Source organism: Lissotriton helveticus, chromosome 3_1 (assembly GCF_964261635.1).
Source record: "Lissotriton helveticus chromosome 3_1, aLisHel1.1, whole genome shotgun sequence".
In the NCBI taxonomy this organism is placed as follows: domain Eukaryota; kingdom Metazoa; phylum Chordata; class Amphibia; order Caudata; family Salamandridae; genus Lissotriton; species Lissotriton helveticus.
The window spans coordinates 302570565-302589915 of NC_136061.1; the positions used below are offsets into that span (position 1 = coordinate 302570565).

General features: G+C 50.4%; 1 protein-coding gene across 2 annotated transcripts in view; it reads left to right on the forward strand.

Moving 5' to 3' along the window:
* TRIM37 (tripartite motif containing 37) overlaps positions 1–19351 on the forward strand; it is a 1276082-nt gene that overhangs the window by 1071749 nt on the left and 184982 nt on the right. For both annotated transcript variants that reach the window (XM_078679853.1, XM_078679852.1), the window contains exons 21-22: positions 5744–5939; positions 6417–6535. In XM_078679853.1, coding sequence (XP_078535979.1) covers positions 5744–5939; positions 6417–6535 — 315 coding nt within the window. The remainder of the gene's footprint in view (positions 1–5743; positions 5940–6416; positions 6536–19351) is intronic.

Sequence of the window (19351 nt, forward strand, 5' to 3'; positions counted from 1 at the left end):
AAGAAGAAGAGGAGAGTGGTTAGGTCTTCGAACTCTGAATATTCTCAGACCTATTTGCCTTCTAGGCCCAGGACGCCGACGCCTCCTCCATTACCTAAGGAGAATCCTCCTCCTCCTCCTCCTCCTCCTCCTCCTCCACGCGGCCTCCTCCACGGTCTCTATCTCTGCCGCGCTTCCCGTCGCCGCCTACGGGGCCTCCACAGCCTAGGATTCCAGTTCAGCCTCCGCCTCCTGTACGGCCAGTGGATCGCCCGAGGCCTAGGAGGTCTAGGTCACGGTCCAGACGGAGGCATCGAACAAGGAGTGACTCTCTATCTTTGACGCAGTCCCGGCATCGTCACCGGAGGGACAGGTCAAGGTCCCATCATACAGACTCTTCCAGTGCCCGGGGATATTCGCCCACCTTATCGGATTTCCCCAATACGAGAGTGTCACCGGTGGAAGACATCGTATCGTTTCAGGAGGTGTTATTGAGAGGGCCAGCGAAGCTGGGGATTACTCTAACGGTACCCACACCTTCTACATCGGTGATTTTCGAGCCCTTTCACAAGTGGCAGCTGTCTCGACCCTTGTTTCCCTTGGTGCCAGGGCTGGAGGAACCGGCTATGGAGCTCTTCCTGACTACGGCGTCAACAAAATCTGCTCCTTCCCGGCTGCAGAAAAAGCACAGGCCCCCTGACTCCGATCCAGCGTTCCTTAGATCAGACCCGGTGCCGGATTCGGTGATCGTCACTGCAGCCAGGAAGCAGCACGCTACTGCCCCGTCTTCTATGGTGCCTCCGGATAAGGAGAGCCGTCAGAAGGACTCAGCGGGACGAAAAGTCTGCGGTACTGCTGCTACTTCCATGAAAGCCGCTAGTGCCGTGGCTCTTTTGGGTCGGTATGACCAGTCTTTGTGGGAGTCCCTGCAGCAGTTTCTGGAGCACCTTCCTAGGGACAGGAGGGAGGACTTCCAGGAAATCATCAATGAGGGCATGATGGTATCCAATCAGGTTATCAGTTCGGCTGCAGATTCCTCTCTCTTGGCGGCGCATGGATACTGCCACAGGATTAATCTGGGATGCCATGCCTGGTTGCACCTGACATCGCTGAAACCGGAGGCACAGCAGAGAGTCGCCAACTTGCCGTTCTCTGGGTCGACGCTCTTTGGTAAGCATGCGGATGAGGAGATGGCCCGCATGAAGGCGGAGGCAGAAACCCTGACGGCCGTCGGGTTAGAGAAGCCAAAAGAGCAGAAGAAGACCTTCCCTCCCTTCCAGAGACGTTTTGGTGCCCAGGGAAGAGGGCAAGGTCGTCAAGCTGGCCAGCAGCACCAACAGCAGCAGCAGTACCAGCGGCGACCATTCCAGAAGCGGCAGAGGCGGCCAACAGTCCTCCTCGAAGCCCAGAGGCCCGGTCGATCTAGACCCTGAGGGGTTACTTCCTCCTCGTCCGTTACCCGCTCCGGTGGGGGGAAGTATACAACATTACTTGGCAGAGTGGAGAAAAATTACTCCGAACAAGTGGGTGCTGAATATTGTTTGCAATGGATACAGTCTTCGTTCCGTCAGCCCGCCTCCAGCGATTCCACCGGTTTGCTCGCAGTTCCAACTGCGCGAGCTCCAAGTGGAGGCCGATACCCTGTTAAGAAAAAGAGCGATAGAAGACGTCTCTGTGTCTCACAGGGGAAAGGGTCTTTACTCACGGTTCTTTCTGGTACGCAAGAAGGACAAGAACGAGTTCCGGCCCATTCTGGATTTGCGACAAGCAAACAAATGGATTCGCAGGGAAAGGTTTTGCATGCTGTCGTTGCACCAGATTTATCCTCAGCTGCAAAGGGGAGACTGGTTTTGCGCAATAGATCTGCAAGATGCATACTTCCATGTGCCCATTGCACGGAAACACTGGAAGTTCCTGCGCTTTCTAGTCGGCACCAATCACTATCAGTACACCGTACTACCGTTTGGACTGAAGTCTGCACCCAGGACGTTTTCAAAATGCATGGCAGTGGTGGCAGCACACCTGCGAAAGAACAAGGTGTTTGTCTATCCGTACCTGGACGACTGGTTGATCAAAGCCTCCACCTTCCAGGAAGCGCAACTGCACTTCAACAGGACGGCTGTTCTGTTGAACCAGCTGGGGTTGCACATAAACATGTCCAAGTCTGTTCCCACACCTGTCCAGTGCCTACAGTACTTGGGAGCCTCCATCGATACTCTTTCAACGAGCGTGTCTCCTTCGGAGGAGAGACGCTTATCGATCCTTCGGAAGGCTGAGGCTCTCATAGCTGTTCCATCTACAACAGCGAGGACAGTGTCTTCTCTACTGGGGTCGATGGCCTCTTGCATCTTCCTCATGCCACACGCACGCCTACACATGAGGCCGTTGCAGGAATGTCTGGAGGATCAATGGGACCAGAAGCGGGGGAGCTGGAACGACAAGATCAAGCTGTCCCTCCACGTTCAACAGTCCCGGAGATGGTGGTGCTCCGCAGAGAATCTCCTCAAGGGGGTTCCATTCCACAAGGACATCCCCATTCAGACTGTCGTCACGGATGCTTCTCTCGCCGGCTGGGGAGCGCATTCAGATCATCTACAGATCCAGGGAACGTGGTCCCCGGCGGAATCCACGTATCACATCAATTTCCTGGCGCTCAGAGCTGTCCACTTGGCACTGAAGGCCTTTCATCCGTCCTTACAGACCAACTCCTTGCTTGTGCAGACGGACAATACGACCACAATGTATTACCTCAAAAAGCAGGGGGGATTGAGATTGCGCACACTGTCACAGGAAGTGCAGGCGATCTGGCACTGGCTGTTAGCCAGAGGACTGATTATAACGGCTACCCATCTGCCGGGTGTGTAGAATGGTCAGGCGGACGCCCTCAGCAGGCTGGTGCAAGAAAACCATGAGTGGGTTCTAAACGACGAAGTACTAGGAGACATCTTCGACAGGTGGGTCACTCCGGACGTAGACCTGTTCGCCACCGCCGAAAACAGAAAATGCAGAGACTTCGCCTCCAGGTATTACCAACCGGGGACTCTGGGGAACGCGTTATGGATCAGCTGGTAAAACAGCTTTCTGTATGCTTTTCCACCCATTCCCCTGATTCCGGCGGTACTCATCAAGCTGTCTCAATCCAGAGCACGGATGATCCTCATTGCTCCGGAGTTGCCCCGACAGTGGTGGTTCACGGACCTGCTTCACCGGTCTCTCCTACCCCACATGAGGCTGCCGTGTTGGCCGGACCTTCTCACGAAGTTCGGGTGGCAGATGGTGCACCCCAACCTCTCATCGTTAAGTTTTGCGGCATGGCTCGTGAATCTTCCTGACGATTGCATGACTATACTTAAGGAAGCTAAGAGACCTTCCACGAGGACTTCCTATGCCTACAAGTGGGATAGGTTCTGCATCTGCTGCTCTTCCAAGGACTATGATCCCACAACCTGCAAGGAAGATGTCATCCTTCCATATCTTTTGCATTTGGCCCATTCTGGCCTTAATGTTCACTCTATTAAGGTTCACCTCACAGCATTGACTGCATATAGGAAAGGCCCTTCACAGATGTCCTTCTTCCAGATCCCTGTGATTAAAGATTTTTAGAAGGATTGAAGAAAGTGTTTCCTCCTATCCGTAGTCCTTCGCCATCATGGGAGCTGAATGTGGTGCTGTCCAGGTTGATGAAGGCCTTTTGAACCCATCCATAAGGCTTCTCTGCAGCACTTGTCATGGAAGGCGGCCTTCCTTGTGGCCATTACTTCAGCCCGCAGGGTGAGTGAAATTCAGGCGTTGTGTTGTCAAGAACCTTATACTGTTTTTCATGCTCCTAAGGTTGTGATGCGTACTCACCCTAAGTTCCTTCCTAAGGTGATTTCTGATTTCCATGTCAATCAAACCATAACTTTACCTACGTTTTTCCAGAATCCTTCCACTCCAGTGGAAAGGTCTCTACATTCCCTGGATGTCAGAAGGGTGTTGAAATTCTACTTGGATAAGACCAAGGATATTCGTAGGTCAGACCAATTATTTGTCAATTATGGGTCGGTCAGGACTAGTCTTGCCACCTCAAAACAGTCCATCTCTAGGTGGATTGTGTCCTGTATCCAGTTATGCTACCAGAAGGCTAACAGGACCTTAGGCGGTAAGCGTAAGGCTCATTCTACCAGGGTCAAAGCAGCTACAACAGCTTTGCTTTGTAATGTTCCCATTGCAGAAATCCGCAGGGCTGCCACTTGGAAGTCGGTCCACACCTTCGCTAAGCATTACTGTTTGGACTCTGATGGTACGGTCTAAAGAACGGTGATGGATTAAACCCAGATCTTTTGACCTTGTGTGAGTTTTTGATTGGTTCAGATGCTCTGTCCATCACCACCCCCTTTTGTACCGCTTTGTTTGCCATAAGTTGGCAGGGTAAGACGTGAGTTCCTTGCTCACTTTGCCACTGGATTCAAGCAAGCCTGGCTGAAGACGGGTGAAATGCCAGAAACCGGTCCTAGGAAGCTTGTTTCCGGTCCACGGAAGGCATGGCTTGGCAGTTCGGGCTGGACTGTTCCCATGAGGCACAGGGTCAGACTGATTTGCATATGGCCATGTCTGAACTGGGGTGGCAGAGTGGGCTAAAGAACGGTGATGGATTAAACCCAGATCTTTTGACTGGGTGTGAGTGTTTGATGGGTTCAGATGCTCTGTCCATCACCACCCCCTTTTGTACCGCTTTGTCTGGACTCTGATGCCAGAGCAGATGCTCAGGTTGGGCTGGCTTCATTGAGAAATCTGTTTGCACTGTAGTGGTGTTGTCTGTTTTTCTCCACCGCCGGGTTGATTTTTTGGGATGGGCTTGCCATTCTATTCACTTGATTATGACTATGCACATAGATCCCCTACTACAAAAGGAGTAGTTTCTTACCTGTAACTCCAGTTCTGTAGTAGGGGTATCTCTGTTCTAGTCATAAGCGCCCGCCCTCCTCCCCGGTGGAGAAAATGCTACTGTAATGTATGCTACAGGCCTTGCTTTATACACCTTCAAAAAGAACTGAAAGTAAAAGGACTTTGGCTGTGCTTCCTGCGATACTGAGGGTCTCTGGAGAGTTCCTTAAAGGCACTGTATCCTTTTTCAAGACACATAATGGCAGCCTATGGGGGCTTGTCTGTCCAACCCTTCCTCTCTCTCATTTCAAGGATTTTGGTGAAGGGGAGTTTTCCCTGCGAGGAAAACTCGGTAAAAAGAGTTAAACCGGACATGGTGGGCTATCCTTTTCACGGTTTAGATGAAGTGGTGGCCTTTGTAGCCTTGTATATGTTAGGCTGCATTATTTGTCTTAATTCTCTCTTAAGTGTCTATGCAGGACTGCAAAGAAGACCGCTTAAGAGATTATTTTTGATTGCTCCGGGGTCCACGCACATGGGCGGGACTATTCACTAGATTATGACTATAACAGAGATACCCCTACTACAGAACTGGAGTTACAGGTAAGAAACTACTCCTCTTTCCTGAACCCAACCATCTCATTTGCTGTATGGCTGCTCTCATAGTTGTATGTAAAGATGGTATTTGATGTCTTTGATTAGCCTATTCAAAAAAAGAGAACGTTGGTAATGGTTGCTGGTCACTAACTTCAAACAAGCTATATTGAAGCAGACAACAATAATGTGAAGAGTTGACTCCTAGATAGTTCCAGCGACGAGTTTACGGCTGTCAATTTTAGAAATTAATTGAGCCATCCTCTAGAAAGTAAGTGTAACCCATGTTTTGCTTTTTTCAAAGGCTGTGCTGGAGCGGTGAAACAAAACGGCAGACGCGGAACTCCTTTATCAATAGGAAGTGGTATTCACATGGAGGTATCCGCGAGTGCCAAGCCTGGTGAAAGGCAGTCTGATGCTTTGGGATTGGGTGTTCAATGTCCTTCCAGCTTGAATGGGTTCACATCTGCTGAGAAGCCAAGAAAGGTTGTCACATTTGGGTAAGTGAGAATTTTTATTAAATATCAATCTGTAATTCGTACATATAATTTATTTGCTTGCTGAAACCCAATGATATTTAGGAGTGTACTTTCTCGTTAAAGTAGTAAGATTTGTGTACAGATTGATGACTCTACAAGTTTTTATCTTTTCTCAGGTTCCACTTTATAAAGCAGGTACAGTTCTGTACAATAATGAGCCTGAAGTACTTTAGGGTAAAGGCAACATTTTGAACCATTTTGAATCTAATGGCTGAAAGCGGAAAATATGCTTTGACAAAGCAAAAGTAAACCTTTTAGACATGATATAACAAGGAAGTAATTCTGCTGCCTTCTATAAGGAAATCTGTAACTGCACCACAATCTCGTTAATTGGAACTCTATTTGATTATTGTTGAAATGATAATTAAATGTTTGATTGGGAAGATATATAAAATGTCTTAATCTTCCGATCATTCACCATGTTTGCTTTTCCTGCAGGCCTTGTTTGAAAGGCAGTGGTTTGGATTCTGCACTGCTGGTCAGCTCGGACTGTGGCTCTGAATCTGTAGAAGTGCAAGCTGGGTTGCCCGAAGAGGCCTCATCCACACTAGATGAAGGTATGCCAGCATAAATATTCAGGTATTGCTTTGTATGACACTGAAAAGAAATGTACATCTTCTTTTTCACTTGTAAAAAAAAGTTACTTATAAGAAGAGGTAGTAAAGAGAACTGTGTCTAGATGAAATGTGTTTATTTTACATAGGCTGACCACCTCCACTGTTTCCAGTCCTATACCTTTGTGTAATTCCTTAATGCATTCTGGTGGGTACTGTATTTGTTTTGATTTGATTGAACTAATTAGACTAGCACACCTAAAATCAATGATTTGTAGGTAGAATGTGCAGGATTCCACACTGACTTGAATTGAGGAAGTTTGCACTAATGGAATACTATTAAGAGTGGTTTAGTTGTTGCTGATGCTGGATTTGCATTTGTATGGTAAGAGTGAAAGATATATTGGTAATGGACAACACAATTGTAAGTAAGCAGCTCCATATTTATTGAAGTACATCCAGTATCCCCAGGCTCGCCACAGACTGAGCCCAATCCCAACATTCTAATCCAAACTCCCTCTCAGGGTTCTAAATGGGGCATACCAAGGACAGGTGGGAGAGGAGGTGGAGGGAGCAGGTGAGAGGAGGAAAAACCATCAGGGAAAGAGTGTAACGCATCTCCCTTCTTAAAGAAGAGTAAAACATTAAAGAAAGGTGAAACATGTTAGAGGGTGTTGGCATACATAATATAGAGTTCAAGCAAGGCCAATGGGGATGAGCAGTGCTCTAAATGGTACTAAAGGTAAGAGGGTGAAAGCAGGTGGTATAACAAAGTTCAGTGATAAAAGTCCAAGCACACCCCAAGGAGGAAACTAAACGCATATTAGTGCATGACATAGTCTTTCTACCAAGTGGGAGGACATATTTTCCTTTTCTCCTCCTCACTGAGTACCAAGGTGTCAACCCTTCTAGAATGGATGGATATAATTCTTGAGGTATGAGCCTAGAGGGTCAGTCGACCAAAGTATCCATGCTCCACATGCAGCCACTGTTGAAAAAATTGCCACGTTTGTTTTCACTTACTTGATTCTCTCTGGTTCATACAACTTGTGGAACTTAGTCTGTTAACAGATCTTTTGACAAGTACCCATTGCCCTTCTTTCCTCTCCTGATATCTCATTCCCCATTTACCAACATACCATTTCTGATGGATACATCTGCCTGTGGATTCCTCACCTGATGAATATCCCAGGCGCCAGCATACCGCGGGAATGTTTTCTAGCTATCCGCGCCGATGAGGTCGTCACAATGCCATGGCTCTGCACGCGGCTCCGCATGACGTCACCGGAGCCATAAGAGGACCACGTCGGCGTGATGACGTCGGTTCCCTTTTTTCTGCGCTGTCGATGCGAACATTTTTTTCTGGGACTCTCCATACTTCGTTTGGATACTTTGCAATTTTGATTCTATCTCTTTCGTCATGTCTGCTCCGAGGAAGTCAGATTTTAAGCCCTGCAACGAGTGCATACATATGTCTAGGCTTTCCTGTTTTCAGTTTCTATTATTGGTAAATTCTGGTGGAGTTTTCTCAGTTTTTTCAATACCTTAAAAAATAGTGGTTATTAGTGGTTAGGCATTTCTGCGCCATTAACCCCTTCACTGCGGCGGCTATTCTGCCGTAGTGCTAAGGGGGCGGGGCGGCCACGCGGCGGCCGCATGCTGGTGACGGAACCGCTCCGTCACCAGCCGCGGTTGAGCTGTGCTGATGACGGAGCGGTTCCGTCATGGCCCCGCCCGCTCAATAGAACGCCCAGCGCAGGCGCGGAATCCGCGCCGCGCAGGCGTGGCGGCAGGGCCATGACGGAACCGCTCCGTCATCAGCACAGCGCACCCGCAGCTGATGACGGACCGGTTCCGTCATCAGCATACAACGGGTTAAACATAACAGAAACAGTGTTTTTCCGGTGTTTACGGAATTTTAATTTATTTTTAATTATTGCTTGCCTTCTGCACGTGTATAGATTGCGTGTGCACAGGGTATATGAGGTTTAAATACATTTGTACTGCACCAGAAGCGACTAAGAAGTCAATAGCATTCTTCATTATCTCTGAAGATTGTAAACATGCGTTTTAGCATACCATCCAGCAAGGGAAGCACTTCAGCTCAGGTATCGATTTTGACGGCCATCATACAACTTTTTCATATACGTAGCTGAATTACTGCAAATACAAACACTATCACTCCAATCTTTATTGAACTTTTTTCAGCAGTATTCCATGTGAAACTGCGTTCCATGTTTAACAAACATCTGGTGTCATGTTTTCACCACTATCTCAGATGCTTGGTGACAACATTCTTTTCACATATACCTGTCACTACATCTTGCATTGAATGTTTAAAGCCTGGGGTGTTTGGCAATTCACTTAAAATGAATACTGATTCACTAGAAAAGGGGGCTGATGTATCAAAGGATTTCACCTATTCTCTGTCTGTGGGTAAATATGATGATGCATATTTGGAAAGATTCTTATGAAACCAGCCATTTTACCTATCCGATAAATCAAATGTAGCCAAAATATTAAATATGACTGATATTTCCCGATTATCTACAGTTTATAAAATAACTAAGTAAGACCTAAAACATGCATCTAAACACAGCATCTTTAGACCAAAGACCACAAAACTGAAAACATCAGAAGGAAGAAGAGACAATGTTTTAGTGACATCCCTAAACAACAAAACTCAAGCAGAGTAATGCTAGCCCAGTCTTTCTTGATGCTACCTTGTATAACAAAGTTACATTGTATTGGTCCGTTCAGGAAGAAATAAAAATGGCTCTTTCACTCCTCTTTTCCTTTCTTTGAATGGCACTTATTTTGTGGTTGTAAAGTTGTTTTTTCAGTGTTTATATGTTTACATGGTGAAGGCTATTTTCCTTTCGGTGGGGTTTTATCAGTTATTATAGGTTTGAACCTAAAACCAGATAGCCTACATATGTCTATTACTGACCCGCATGAAGATTGCCTTTGGTATTTATCTTCAGATCACGATGTTGAGGGATGTTCTTCGCGCTTGAAGATGAATTCTAAGGAGTTGAAGGAGTGAAAAGCCAAACTTTACATGGCCAAGGCAAGGAAAAAAAGGACTCGCAACAGGTCAAAGTCCAGGTCTTCAACGTCGCCTGACTCCAAGAGGAAACATAAGAAGAAGAGGAGACATGAATCTCGGCGCCGATCCTCGAAGTCTGTGGTGTCGAGGTCGCCTTCTCCTGCGTCGAGAAAAGGACTTGCTTTCTCCTTCAGTGTCTCTTCAGGCAACTCCGGCTCGATCTCCTTCCTATAAGGGAACTCCAGGGCAAACAACGACGACGAGATTCTCACCGACTCCAGAGGGTGTGTCGAATCCGGCTGATGATGAGGTTACTTCGGCTCCGGCTGTTCCACCTGTGGCTCCAGCAGCTCCGTTTCCAGAGGTACCTCGTTCGGATGTCGAACCGGCTTCACACCCTCAGTTTCCCCCGCCGGGTCTGGATCCATCGCATTTTCTAGATGCGATGTATGGCATGTTCGCTAGGGCCTCGTACCCCACTGGAGCGCCTTCGGGTCCCATGGGTCCTTTGGCATATAAGTTCGGTGTGCCTCACCAGTATCCTCAGGCCTCCTTTATGCCGTTCATACCAGCGACGCTTTCCTGGCCCTCTTCCGGCTCCGAGGATGTCGACGCAGTATGGACAGTCCCTGGCTCCATCCCGTGAAGCCTCTCTGATTCGATCGGCACAGTAGGGGAGCCACCTTCGACGCCACTCCTGGAGCGGTAGACGCCGCGTGTGGCACCGCCGATGCCACAACCGAAGATGCGCTTGGGGAGTGAGGGGCAGAGATTATTGGAAGAGGAGCAGTACCAGGCTGAAGAGAGGGAGGAAGGAGAGGTATATGACACAGAAGATGTGTTTGAAGACTTGTGTGAGGCAAGTGGGCTTGACACTTTCCGGAGTGGGACTTTGCTTCTCAAAAGGCATCTCCCTTGAAGGATGTTGCTCCTTATCATATGGTTATTAGGAAGGCTGCGGAACTGTTGGATTTTTAGCTTCCTGTGGCGGAGTATAAACCTAATCTTCTTACTGAGGTGCTTCATTCCCCATCTTCAGTGGTTGAACCACTTTTGCCATTCAATGATGCTCTGACGGAGCCAATCCTCGATGTGTGGCGCAACCCTTTTTTAGCTCCTGCTGTTTCTAGGTCAGTCTCAAGAAGGTATAGACCTGCTCCTGGAGATCCGTTTTTCCTTTCTTCTCACCCCTCTCCTGAAAGTCTGGTGGTGCAGGCTTCTTGTTTGAAGCAATCTACAGGGGCGTTTTCGCAGGCTCCCTCAGACAGGAATTCCAAAAAGTTGGAGCAATCTGCGAAAAAGGTCTTTTCGTCTTTTAGTATAGCACTGAAGTCTACCAACGCCACTTGTCTCTTGGCCAGGTATATTCATGCCTTAATGGACTTTGCAAAGCAGCTTCTTCCAAAGTTGTCTGAGGAGGACAGGGGGAATCTGAGTGAAGTGTTGGTGGACTCTTGGGCTGCAGCTCGCCAAGTCATCCAGTCTGGCTTGGACACAGCAGATTCTTTTGCCAGAGTAATGGGCTCTTCCATTGCGACAAGAAGACATGCATGGTTAAGGTCTTCTGAGTTCTCTCCTGATGTGCAGGCTGCTCTCATTGATTTGCCATTTGATGGTTCAAAGCTTTTTAGTGAAGAGGCTGACTCTGCCCTGCAAAGATTTAAGGACAGTAAGGCTACAGCAAGGTCTTTGGGTCTGCAGACTCAGGCAAGAGGCTACGGATATAAACATTACCGTGGTTTTGGGAAGACTTCCTTTCGTGGGTCCAGATAGCCTCAGCAAAAGCAGCAGAACCCCTTGTATAGGACCTACAGGGGTAAAGGCCAAGGTCGCCTTTGTGGAGCAGGACTGCAACCCTCTTCCTTCTCCTCCTCTACCTCCCCAACCCTTCCCGCTAATGCAGGAAAGCAGCCCTAGATCCACCATCCTTGATCATGTGGGTCCCGTGGGAGGTAGGCTTACCAATTTTCTATAAGATTGGAAATTAATAACTTCGGACCTTTGGGTTTTAGATCTTGTAGAAAATGGGTAAGCGCTTACCTTCAGAGAATTCCCTCCTCCTTACCCTCCTTGCCAGGGGTTTTGCACGTAGGATCATTTGCTTCTCCTTCAGAAGGAGGTTCTTACCCTGTAACAAAAAGGTGCAATAGAGTTGGTTCCGGAGCAGGAAAGGGGTCAGGTTTGCTACTCCCGGTATTTCCTGATCCCCAAGAAGGATGGCAGATTACGTCCAATCCTGGACCTCAGAATCTTGAATCTGGTTCTCAAACAGGAGAGGTTAAAGAAGCTCACCCTAGCGCAGGTTCTTCAAGTGCTGCAACAAGAGGACTGGATGGTGTCCAGCGACTTGCAGGATGCATATTTCCACATCCCTATCCTGAAGTCGCACAGGAAGTATCTCCATTTTACGGTTGGATCGAACAGTACCAGTTTGCGGTCCTTTCATTTGGTCTTACTACTGCACCTTGAGTCTTCACCAAGGTGATGGCAGTGGTGACTGCCCATCTCAGGAGGTCGTGGATTCCAGTTTTCCCCTGCCTGGACGACTGGCTGTTGAAGGTAGAGTTTCAAGAGATAGTGTGCCATCATCTGCAGATTATAACTAGGGCTCCCGGTTTTATGGTATTTATTTTTTTGCCATTTCCGTCTGTATTTATCCATATTTATTTTTCGGGCATTTTTTCTGTATTTATCCACATTTATTTTTGCCACAAGCAAAAGACGACGCTACAGCTAGTATTTTTCCACATTTATTTAAATTGACAATGCACACATGCGCTCAGTTGTTTTTTTTGTTTTTGTTTAAATATCCTTTATTAGAGTCATAGGAGAATTAAACATGAATGTTACAATACATACATTACTACATCTCAGAGATGTCTGTCATGTTTACGGGGCATATCACCCAATGCATTAGTTCTCCGTTTCATACATCATGGCTATTTATTCCATCACAAATGTTTTAAACCATGTTAACGCTACAAAGGATATAACTTTCTGAGATAAACATTAAGGGAAGGAGGGGAGGAAAGAGAACAGGGGACATAAGGGGGAAAATGGGAAGGGTTGGGTATGGTCAACTGATGCAGGAGTGAGACGAGTGCGTCTGGTCGTGGGTGTATCGATGTGTAGGGCGTGGGCGACGTTCAAAAGCGACTAATGGAGTGAGCATGGTTTGGGGGGGGCAACGTATCAGTCATGGCGAGTGTCCGGCGGGAGGGGAGCGACGGGGGGAGTGCTATCAGATCCGTCTGCATGGAACATCTGCAGGGGGCGTGTCGTCGGCATTGTTCGGGTGGGTGACATCAGTCGGGGTCCGTGTTAGAAGGTATTCCCTGTGAAAGGAGTTGAGTATTGTATCCCATAATGTCGCAATCGGAAACTGTCGTAGACCTGCCATTTCCTCGTTATGGAGGGTGGTGCTTTCCGCTTTCGCCCAGGTGTCTAGGGACGTGTGCCAGTGTTCTGGTAATGGTGGGGTAGCTCGCTTCCAGTGTTTCGTGAGCAATCTTTTTGCCGTGAGGAGGCCAAGGTCCCAAAAGCGAGAGGGGGCTTTATTCAAGGTGGTCCGTTGATAGAGGCCTAGTATGCATGCCTCCCATGTGTGTGGTACCGTCATGTCCGTGCATTTGTCCAGTATCAACAGTACCGCCCCCCAGTACGTCTGAATCTGTGGGCACTGCCAGAGCATGTGTAGCAGGTCCGCCTCTTCCAGTGCACATCTCGGGCAGCTGGCTGCAGCACCCGGGAAGTAGCGGTTAATTTTACTGGGTGAGAGGTACGCTCTATGTAGTATGTGGAACTGTATCAGTTTGAAGCGTGCGTTTCGAGGAACGTGCCTGGGGCCCAACAGGATCATTCTCCACTCCTTGTCTGTCCAGTCCCTCCCTCTGTCAGTAGCCCATCGGTCACGCAGTGGTTGCAACGAGTGTTGTGTGTGTGACAATAGCGCCTGATGTAGCCAGTGCACCACGTGTGTGCCGTTTCCCATGACGTGTAGGCTCTGTATCAATTGATGCGTCGGTAGTTCCTCAGTGATGTTACCCCACCGCTGCGTGTATGCTGAAAGTAAGGAGGCGTGTTGTAAAAACTGTCCTGGTGGGAGACCCGTGTCAGCAGCCAGTGTCACAAACGGTATCAGGACACCATCGGCGTACAGGTCTGCCATAGTATCTACTCCAGTGCGCGTCCAGTGCTCTAGCACTGTTTCAGTGACTATAGAGGTGGACTTGGGGGTGCCCAAGAGCGGGAGTGCCGGGGCATATGGTTTAGTCAGTCTCGTGAGTCGTAGGCTTCTGACGTAACACCGTACCGCCACAGTAACGTGTAGTTGAGCAGCTTTCCTTGGGTGCGTCAGGGGGTGGAATAGGGTATGTATTTGCGTGGAGGATAACACATCCCTTACCGTGGCTGTGTCTTCCAGGTGGTTTCCTGCAAGCCAAGCAGTGACCCATTGTAGCTGGGCTGCCAGATAGTAAAGTTCGAGGTGTGGTACTGCTAGGCCGCCCTCATCGACAGGCGCATATAGTTTACGGAGGGCCACTCTGGGCCGTCCCGTGTTCCATATCAGGTCTCTGATCATGGAGGCCAGTTCTCTGAAGGTGTGTGCTTGCACGTATACTGGTATGTTGGCGAAATAATATAAGAGTCTGGGGAGGACGATCATTTTTGTCAGTGTCACTCTGCTTGGGACATTGAGTGGTAGGGATTTCCAAAAGGCAATCTGGGATCTTATGGACGTGATAGCGCGTGTCAGGTTGCCGTCTAGTATGTCTTGCGGTGTCCTGTATATGTACACTCCTAGGTATTTAAACGTGGTGTGGTGCCATGGCAGTCGCTCCCCATTAATCATGATTCCAGGGTCTGGGATGTCGGGGTTGAACGAGTATGCACCTGACTTGGCCCAGTTAACCTTGAGGCCTGACATGGTCTCGAAGGACTGAAAGATCTCCGAAAGGTCTTGCGGTATTTGAGTGAGGTCCCTGACATATAAAAGGAGGTCGTCGGCATATAGCGAGACTACGTGTACGCCATCTGCAAGAGGAATCCCCCAGTGTGTGCCCTTATTGCGTAATAGTTCAGCAAGGGGCTCAATTGCTAGTGAAAAGAGTAATGGGGACAGCGGGCAGCCCTGTCTGGTGCCGCGTTGCACTCTAATGGCGTCAGATAGTAGCCCGCCCGTGCGGACTCGCACCACTGGGCGTCTGTATAGTAATCCCACTAGTTCAATATAGTCTTCCCCGAGGTCGAATCTGCGCAACACTGCCAGTAAATAAGGCCATTCGAGCGAATCGAATGCCTTCTCCAGGACTAGGCAGCCCGATCTAGGCCAGTCTTGTGTTGCATATGTTTGTACCCGGAATAGCCTACGTATGTTGTGGGAGGTGCATCTGGAGGGCACAAAGCCGTTCTGGTCGTTGTGTATCAAATTAGGGACCAGTCCTGCCAGTCGCCGGGCGAGAGTCGAAGCTAGTATCTTATAATCAGTGTTCAGTAGTGCTAGGGGTCTATATGAGCCGAGGAGTGTATCATCTCTACCTGGCTTTAAAAGGGACACCAACGTCGCCTCATTCATTGTCTGGGGTAGGGCCGAGTCTTCTAGTGCCGCTGCATATACCCTCAGGAGCTCTGGAATCAGGATGTCAGAGCATGCTTTATAATATTCCGCCGGTAGTCCATCAGGGCCCGGTGCCTTGCCATTCGAGAGGGCAAAGATGGCCTCATGAAGTTCCTCAGCTATCAACGGCGATCCCAGGTCGTCTCGTTGATCATCCGTCAGGGTAGGTAGCGTGATATCCTCTAGGTACGCAGTTATGACGGGTGGTGCAGTCAGTAGACGGGACTTGTAGAGCGCGCTGTAATGAGTTACAAAGGACTCGTGTATGTGCACCTGTGTGTACACCAACGGGCCAGCCAGCGATTGCACCGCTGTCACCGGCATTACGCGGTTTTCGCGTTGTATCAGCCACACTAGCAACTTGCCGGGTTTGTCGCCGGTGTGATGGGAGCGGGCCGAGTGGGCCCTGTAGTTGATATTTTTCAACCTGTCAATCAGTTTGGCATGCTCTGCTCGTGCTTGTAATAAGGCAGTGTTTGGGTCTGTGGCTGCCGTCTGCTCCAGCCGCAGCAGGTCAGATTCTAAGCGTCGGAGATCTACTTCCAATTGCCGCCGGGAGTGGGCTTGGGTGCCTAGACATTGACCCCTGAGGACCACTTTGAACGCGTCCCATTCAATCTGTGGTGTCGATGCCGAGCCTGTGTTATCGTCAAAATATTGTGCCGTCTGTGCGCTAATGGAACCCCTAAATGTGCCGTCCAGTAAGAGGTCGGGTTGTAACCTCCAAGTGGGTATTGGTGGCCGAGGTTGGTCCCACATCAGGTCTAAGAGGTGGGGGTTGTAGTCGGAGTGTGTCCGTCCCATGTAGCAGGTGTCTGTGATATTAGGCAGGAGTGCGTTGGAGACCATGTAGCGATCAAGGCGTACATGTAGGGCGTGTGCTCCCGAGTAATACGAGTAGACCCTGGAGTGTGGGTTGCGAGTGCGCCATGCATCTTGCAGGCCCCATTGTGCGGACCACGCCTGTAGTGCTTTCGTAGTGGTTTGAGCCTGTGAATTAGGTAATGCGGGATGAGAGCGGTCTAGTGCCAAGTCTAGTGAACTATTGTAGTCCCCACCAATTACCCAAGGGATTCCATGCCAGGGGGCCAGGGTGTGAGACAAGCGGGTGAGGAAGTCCGCCAACCCCGTGTTAGGCGCATGTATTGATGTTAGTACCAGTGGGTTGCCATCTAACCTGCCGTGTATTGCCACGTATCTGCCCTCGGGGTCAATGTGTACATCCTGTGTGGTCCAAGGAATGTCCGGCCTGACCCACACCAGTGTCCCCCGAGCGTATGATGAGAACCCTGTGGCATAGAGTTGTCCGCGCCACCTACGTCATAGCGTGGCAATTTCCGTGTTGTTAAGGTGTGTTTCTTGTAGGAGGGCAATGTGCACGTGATGGCGTTTGAGGTAGGAATAGATTTGGTATCGTCGGGATGGCGTGTTCACATTCCACGTGCATATCTTAATGGGCAGCATTACAATAACGTAACAAAACCCCCCACCCGTCACTGCCCCCACCCCCCCATACATTTCCACTCGCCGTCATGTAGATGGCCCTCGCCACCCAATAAGCGCCTAATGTGGCGCACCACTGCACTGTGACCATAGGAGGGGAAAAAAACATGGCCATTGGAACAGTAAGCCATTGAACAATATGAACCACCAAAATACCAAAAGGTCGGATGCGGAACGTGCTCCCGTCCATACTCTCTAGGAGAGCAACAATATTCAAGTCTGAGGGGGTGGTTGTGCTATATGCACGAAATCAGATGGTCTGTGTCAATATGAGTGGTAAGCGAAGGCATATTGCCTTCCCGGGGAGGACGTATCAGTCTATGCCGCCCTTGTAGACAGTGAACCCATCATGTATATGCATAAAACTCCATACATTACGTGTTCCAATCGAACCGCCACCAGGCACGGCAAAGCGTCTCTGTAGCTGCGCTCCGTCGAGCGTGGGTCACCACCGCCAGTTCCTGGATACACGTTCATTGGTGGGTCATTATGCGCGTGTACTCCGCGTGCACAGCATGGTGGATTGGGGGGTTAGTCCGCCGCCATGATCAGGGTTCGTTGTAGCTGTGCTGCCGTAGGTTCGTTGCGGTGGTCACTTGCAAGTGCTTTCGTGTGGTGCCGTGCCCGACACTGGGTCAGCTGATGTAATCTGCCGTTTGGGGAGTGACATCAGGTCGGTCCTCCGAGGTCGGGGAATCTGGTACTCCATAGATGGCCTCATCGTCACTCTGGAGGTCCTGTGCGTTGCCGCTCGCCATTTCGCTCCGTGCAGGGGAACTGCTGAGCTCCATCACCAGGCGGAGGGCATCTTGTTTCTCCTGTTGTCTGGCATCCGCAGGAGGGGAAGGTCTTGTCACTGCACGTGATTCCGGCTGAGAATTCCGGCGAGGTCGTCGTCGCCGCCTGTGATTACCGGAGTGTCGTTGGGACGCAGGACCCGCTGTCGTTTTGGGTACTGTATCTACTCCGCTGTCCAGCCAGGTTTCCACCTCTGTGGGGTCCGTGAAGAAATGAGTCCGGTCTCCCGCCACAACCCTCAACTTTGCCGGAAAGAGCAGTGAGTATTGGAGGCCCATCTGTCTCAGTCGCTTTTTCACCGCCAGAAAGTCATGTCTGTGCCGCTGGACCTGCACAGTGTAGTCTGGAAAGAACATCACCGTCGCGTTCTCTATCCGAATCTCTTGGAGCTTGCGGGTTTCTCGCAGGATGGTGTCTCTGTCCCGATAGTTCATTATGCGGAGCAGCATGGGTCTTGGGTTGGAGCCCGTCGCTAGAGGCTTGGTGGGGATCCTGTGAGCTCGTTCTATCACGAAGTGCGGGGAGAGTGATCCTTCCGGGAGTATGCCTTGCAACCATCGCTCCATGTGTTCTTCTGGGGATCTCCCTTCCCATTTCTCCGGAACCCCGACCAAGCGTACGTTGTTCCTGCGGGTCCTACCTGCCGCGTCTTCAGCCCTGTCCTCCAAGAACTCCACCCTGTTCAGCAAGTCTTGTATGTGCTTATGTGACTGGTCGGCTTGGGGCTGAAGTGTCTGTAGTTTGCCTTCTAAGGCGGTGGTGCGTTCCGCCAATTTCTTGTGATCTGCCCTCAGGTGCGTGAGGTCGATGACCACGCTGTCAATTTTGGTGGCCAAGGAGGTGCGGGTTAGGTTCAGTGACTCCTCGAGCCTTTCCATCGCCGCCAGCATGGTGTCCAGTTTGGCCGCCATTTGGTCCGAGTCGGCGTTTTTCCCGGTTTTGTCCATCTTGGCCTTCTGGCTAGCGTTGCCGGTACCAGTTCTCGTTTTGGGCCCGTTAGACATCTGCGTCACCTCGTCGGGCCTCGTCCAGCGGCTTGCTGCACCCTCAGAGGACCGGCCCGTGTATTCGGTCGTCCAACCGCTGGGTAGGTGAGCACTGTACAGCGTCTGTGGCCCATAGGTGGGCGCGCTCTCTGGCAGTGGCCTATGGCGTCCTGTGCTTGGCGGGTTGGTGTGGTGGGGCTGGCGCGTGGCGTAGGTGTAGTGCGTGCCGCACTGCGATGAGTTAAATAATGAGGTGGGCCATGTAGGTCGTCGTAGCACTCCTAAGGCGTGTGTGGCAGTGAGGATGCTCCAATTCTTGGACCGAGGGTGTTTGCACAGCCCCACCGGCTCTGGTCGACACGTGGGTGCGTTTTATGAAATGCGGCACTGGTGGGGTCGGCGCTGTCGCAGTAGCGCGTATCACGGGCCTGCCGTGGTCATCCAGCCCCGTCGCCGTTGAGTTCTTATCAAAGGAGTAGGGTGTCTGGGCCGGGGCGTGCGTCTGTGGCCGGTGGGTCGATGCGCTCTTACCGCCGCTTAGCTCAGCAGGCCAGGGTGACTCCTCCCGGCCTCGTGTGGCTGCCCCTCCGGTGTGGCATCCGAGCAGGCAGCACTCCGCCAGAAGAGCCTCTGATTGGGCCAGGTCCGGTGGCGCAACTCGACTCCGTGCTCTCCCCGGCGTCACGATGCCTCAGCGCGCGCAGGGCCGAGCCTCGGGCCTGCAGCTACAACCGAAGCCTTGGACTGTCCTGCGCGTCTCCCGAGATCGGGAGCGATGACTGCGGCTGTGGCACCGCGAAACCTCCGGTGCGCCTCGGGTGCGCCGATTTTCTCCAGAGTCGGCCGGGAGGTCGGCGACTATGTCC